General features: G+C 43.3%; 1 protein-coding gene across 1 annotated transcript; it reads left to right on the top strand.

Annotated features, from left to right (window-relative positions):
* Window positions 1–2,403: 2,403 nt before the first annotated feature.
* On the top strand, window positions 2,404–2,547 carry POX_e06553 (uncharacterized protein; the record flags this gene model as incomplete). The annotated part of the gene is made up of 1 exon (XM_050115372.1): window positions 2,404–2,547. One exon carries the CDS (start codon window positions 2,404–2,406, stop codon window positions 2,545–2,547), a length of 144 nt encoding a protein of 47 aa, XP_049967832.1.
* Between the last annotated feature and the right edge of the window lie 2,902 nt (window positions 2,548–5,449).

Raw genomic sequence — 5,449 nt, forward strand, 5'->3', positions numbered from 1 at the left:
ATCTATCTTTCTAGGGGATCGTGTGGCCAAAATTCGACTTACTACTAGAGTATTGATATCCGCTGTAGTACAATAGTACTCTCATGTTTGCGGAATCACTACGAGAACACGCTAATAAGGGAGGAGTCGACAAGAGATATAGACGTAATGGTATTGTAAACTCTAACGTTATGTGCACGGTATGTTCTGCATTAATCAAGAAGCAACCCAAGGTTCTACATGGCCGTTCATTAGTATTTACACAGTACTTCCGCCCACTGGCAGAAAGATAAAGTGGGGCAGGTACCATGTTCCAAATACTAATGTACACTAACTGTACTTGTGACTTACCCACATCGCTTCACGTAATTCACGGTCGAGCCGTGTACATACTTTAAACATCATGAGGGCTGGTGAACTGTGACCAAACTTGACGAAGGTTGGCATTTGAGACGGAGGTGCAAAAATATCAGGACATTTGCTTGAGTGTACTGCTAATTCTAAACGCAGCGAAAATATGAAATTGACAAAAATAGAATAGTGATGAAATATGATCACCGTTTACAAAGAGATTCAACAGGTTTTGGTCAATAAGGAAACAGTGAAGTTGTTATAACGCACTTTGCTGTTCAAAAATTGTATCTGGTAGGAGTGAAATGATTGGCTAGTAAGTGGTTTTTGCAGTGGCTCCGGAGCAGGTAACAATAAATCGCACCCGTATATGATATCATACCTTATAGGCTCAGCCCTCGGAAAGGCACACAAACCACATAGCGGAATCGATCTTTTCTTTAGGCAACGTAAATGTGATTACTGTAATACTGTAACAAAGAGCTGTCAGGAGTTAACCAAACGCTACCAAGTCTCTCGAGCACCACTTAGTCTCTGCACCATTCTGCCGAGTCAGCTTTTCTTTATCGGATTTCAGGACTTTTTACTTCCGGAAGTCGGGATCACCATAATTCTCGGCATCCGAACAGTGAATCCATTCCATTTACTGCGGTACAGGAGATTTCGAAAACAGATTACCCCGGAGACACATACGCTTCCTTTCTCTGCGGCCCGCGTAGCTGGCATTAATCGAATGGTATTCTGCCAGGGGATATTTTGATGTGATTGGCCATGGGGTACGGCGATCCAATCAGTGGGTCTTCGGGAAAGAAAGCGAGTGTGTCTGGGGGGTTGGGCAAGCTCTAATCCGATCGCTCGGCATGGAGCGGAGGCTGTGGTACTCGGGGTGGGTTGAATAATTTCTGTTTGAGACTCGGGGGGTCCCAAAGTATTAGGAGATGCACGGGCCTACGCCCGATGTGGAGGAGGTCTCTTGGCTACACTAGACCATTTGGAACGGTCAAGTGCGTTGGACATTTGATGACAATTCTACCATTTTCCTTCCTTCAGTTGACCGAAATTTATGGAACCTTTTTGTGAGCGACTCACCCAATTCACGTTTCTGTACAATTTTGGTCGATTTCATTAGTCTATTTTTGCTGCGGGTAGCAATGACAATAGTAACCCGTTTTCATCAGGTTTATTTCTCACACAGTCTGGTTGGATCCCTAAGTTATGGCGATTTAACCGCCCGATTGATCCTTCATGTTTTTCACGCTTTACTATTGACATGTCTATCTACCAGGCAAGATCATTCTTTTGTTCACACGGCAAAATAGTTCTAGCACAATCAACTAAGCTTTCGTCCGCATATTTGTGCTCTTTAGTCACCATCTCGTAATTTTACATTTTGCCCACCCTCAAATAGTCACGGTTGGTGTGTTATTGTCTGTCAATGAAATAACGATACAGTAAATGTAAACACTCTTGGAAAGAACAATTGAAATTAATCAAAGTTGACTACCCGTTTGTACGAAGGCATGAGCACCGCATTTTACTCTATCATCATTTCCTAGACAGATATCGACAGATTCAACCGTGCCTATTTGAGGATGTATATTTGTAACATGATAAGGAGTGCAAGAATATCAGGATCTTGGCTTGACTGTACTGCTACTTCTAGATACAGCAGAATTATAAAAATTGATAAAATTAATAGAACAGGGACGAATTCTGATCATCTTTTCCAAAGAAATTCAACATTGGCGTTGCAACAAGGAAACAGTGAAGTTGTCGACGTTTCGACGCACTTGCTGTTCAAAAATGGCATCTACTTTAAGTGAAATGATTGGCTAGCTAAGAGAGCATCCCCATAATAGATGTATGTCACGTGCATTTGGTATTATCTGCAAGCCCCCATGCCTCGTCGGTCGCGACCAGGGATTTTTCAACCTACTATGTCCGCTCTATTCCGAGCGATCGGGCTGGACCGGAGAATATGTGTCTATGATCCTCCTGCTCACCCTCACGGCTATGCTCAGTGTCTCCATACTAAGGAAAGAGATACAGAAAACGTAATATTAGCATGAGTATATGCCTCCTTTCCTCAGCAATTCTCCTACTGTATTTAAATTCTGGGAGCGTCATCCACTACGCTTGGAGTTCAGCTTAAATCTAGAATATATGGAACCGAGCATGCCTAAGGGCAAGGTTGATACGGTATGGGATGTACAGTAGAGATGGGATGGCTCGGTCTACAGGAGCTATTGTCCCCTACCCCATAGTGCACGGTCATTCATATCGCCAGGTCACGTTCTTTAGCTGGCATGACTACACGATCCATTTAGGCCAAAAGGCACCTCCATACAGTAATCGGCTTATGTTGCTTGATTATTTCGACTACAGTAATTGACTACTCATCATTAGAAATTTATCATCGGTAGACACTGTTCGTCTCGCTGGAAGGAGGTCCGTAGAAGAGGGAAGATTCTACCGGCAAAAGTGAGTTCTATCATTAACAAGGTAGAGATCAATTTTGAAGTTTCAGAAATAGAAATTGCCATTTTTAGCATCTTCACTAATTCGTGTCAATGTCGCTACGTATAAAGAGACCGTTCTCATCTCTCGCCCTTTTTCCTCAACCATTTGATTACCATTGGACTTGACTAGCAACTTGTATTTAAAATGACCCAGCAACTGCCAAAGACTGCTATAACCCTCGAATTCCCTTTGCGACACGATGGAAACCTTAATGTCTCTACAGGCGGTCATCTTGTCTTTCAGGTGCAGTTAGTCCAAACAACAGCGACCGATCCACTGCTCTCGCAGGTAGAGCCATCAGCGACGGTGGGCGGCAATCGGAAGAACGGGGAAATTACTGTTCCTATAAGGAGAACTCTTAAACAACATGAACGCAAAAAATCATCGCGACAGAGAAGAAGGTCACCTCGAATTTTGTCCAAGGACGACGAACTTGTGATTAAGCTGAGGGAAGAAAAGGGAATGAAGTGGAAAGAAATCGGAAAACATTTCCCCACAAGATCGCTTGGCTCACTTCAAAGGCGATATTACAGCCCACGACGAAGGCTGGCGTGACAAATGGATTTAATTGTTGTTTTTTAGTATCCTAAGGGTAATGACGTCACCGATGATGGGCCTGGCTTGCTGTAGACTCAAGATTAGGAGAGTCAATTTTGGACTTCGAGTTACCCTGTAGATATACTGGTCTTAGAACCGCACAGAAACGGTTCTAGAATATCACGCCCCAGTATAGGCCTTGCCGGCCTGGTTGGGGGGCCTTGTTGGCCTCACTAAGGGTCTAGTCTAGAGATCTGAAAACTTCAATATTAAAACATAATTAACTCACTGCCGAGTGACGCATCCCATCAAAAATGGCCCCCGATCCTCTCGAAATCTGATTCAACTAAGGAGAAGAGTTTTAATAGCTATGCCTGTTCAAGCATGCCTTCTGCTGAATCAGTTCTTGGCAAAGAACGTGCCCTAACGACATGGCATACATTAGGAATAAAGTACAGTATGTAAGGTCCTGTGGGCGTTGCCCATCTCATCTCTCCATCTTATATCGTATCAGCATCGATTCCACGGTTTCAAAGTTGAGCTGAACTCCAAGATTATCATTGAACCATAGTGGATGACCCTCGCCTCGTCTGGTGAACATGACGGTGAGCGTAGAGCTCGTAAAGTAGATTGTAATAATTTTTGGTCGCGACCTGGGGGCTCCCAAGATAATAGGACAGGCACGGACCTTTACGTTGTTGCGGGGAAGCTCGGTTGGCTAGCTAATTATTTTAGATGCCATTTTTGAACAGCAAAGTACGTTAAGAGGGAGGTGCAAAAATATCAGGACCTTGGCTTAAGTGTACTCCAATTCCGAACGCAGCGAAAAAAAAAAAAAAATTCGACTAAATAGAACATAGTCGAGATATTATCACCCTTTACAAAAAGATCCAACAGGTCTTGGTCAACTCAAGGCAACTGTGAAATTGTTATTAACGCCCACCTTGGTTAAGCTTGGTCATAATTTCCTTTCTTTCTCACATGGATTGTATTGATGATGATGATGATGAATTCATTTGCCCGATGTAGCTTGCTCTATCACATGGATCGTAATAATGGAGGTTAAATCTCTGCGTTATGGTGAACATACAGAGTGACCATTGTTTGTCACTTTGATTTATGGCCGCGTCAGTTTGTTCGGGCATGCAAGGCACTTGACTGAAGTCACTGTGCGCACTGGTTGATTCGAGCCGTAGATTATGGCGATTTGAGCACCGAGTAACAAGATAGATCTTTCAACGTTCTACTATTGATAGGTTACCCTTCTGAGAAGATGAGGGCTCTATCTCAAGGACTGAATTATGAAGGGTGGATAGCTGGTCCTGAGTCTCGGCCTACTATTGCGACAGCTTAACCACTTCAGAAGCCATGGCATTTTTTATTCTACTTTGTACTCCACGCTTGAATCGGTAGTCTACACAGGTGGAAAAGAAGTGCAGTATTCCACCGTGTTGATCCTCAAAATTGTGTCAGATGTAGAAATGGCCAATTTCATTTACGTAGTCCCTGCGACACTGTTTTGGTGTCTCGCTGCCATGCCCCCTCCATTAGGGACGGTAGTCCCCTAATAGCCTACCAAGGCCGTTTTCCACCGACACTCTTTTGGGGTCTCTCAACCTTCGCCATCTATGGCAACAGTCTTAGAGTGGTTACATTGTAAACCATCATGTTGTTCACCAATTTAGTATGCTCAATAACTAAAAGGCCTTGGAATATTCGTTATTCAACAAATTTGTTTCAGAAAGATTTTGTTTCCCACCCCATGTGTGAAAATGAGTGGGCGGCCCTCATGGTAACGGCAGTTTTGCGAGGGCGTTTAACGTGCCATTTTTGTCTTCATAACGTGAATCAACATAAGACCACGATATATTTTTGCGAGGAAAACCATATCTTTTTTTCTGTATTGAAGACTTAAATATTTAGCTTTTCGCACTTGAATTATAGGACCTGTTTGCATTGAGCCTCCTCTTTCAACCAGCGCTTGAAACAACACTGTCAGCCTGCCATCTGACAAGTTCTGTTCCATTCAAAAATAACCTCAAAAGCAAGACATCAACTTCCA

The sequence above is a fragment of the Penicillium oxalicum genome, chromosome V (assembly GCF_001723175.1).
Source record: "Penicillium oxalicum strain HP7-1 chromosome V, whole genome shotgun sequence".
NCBI lineage: Eukaryota > Fungi > Ascomycota > Eurotiomycetes > Eurotiales > Aspergillaceae > Penicillium > Penicillium oxalicum.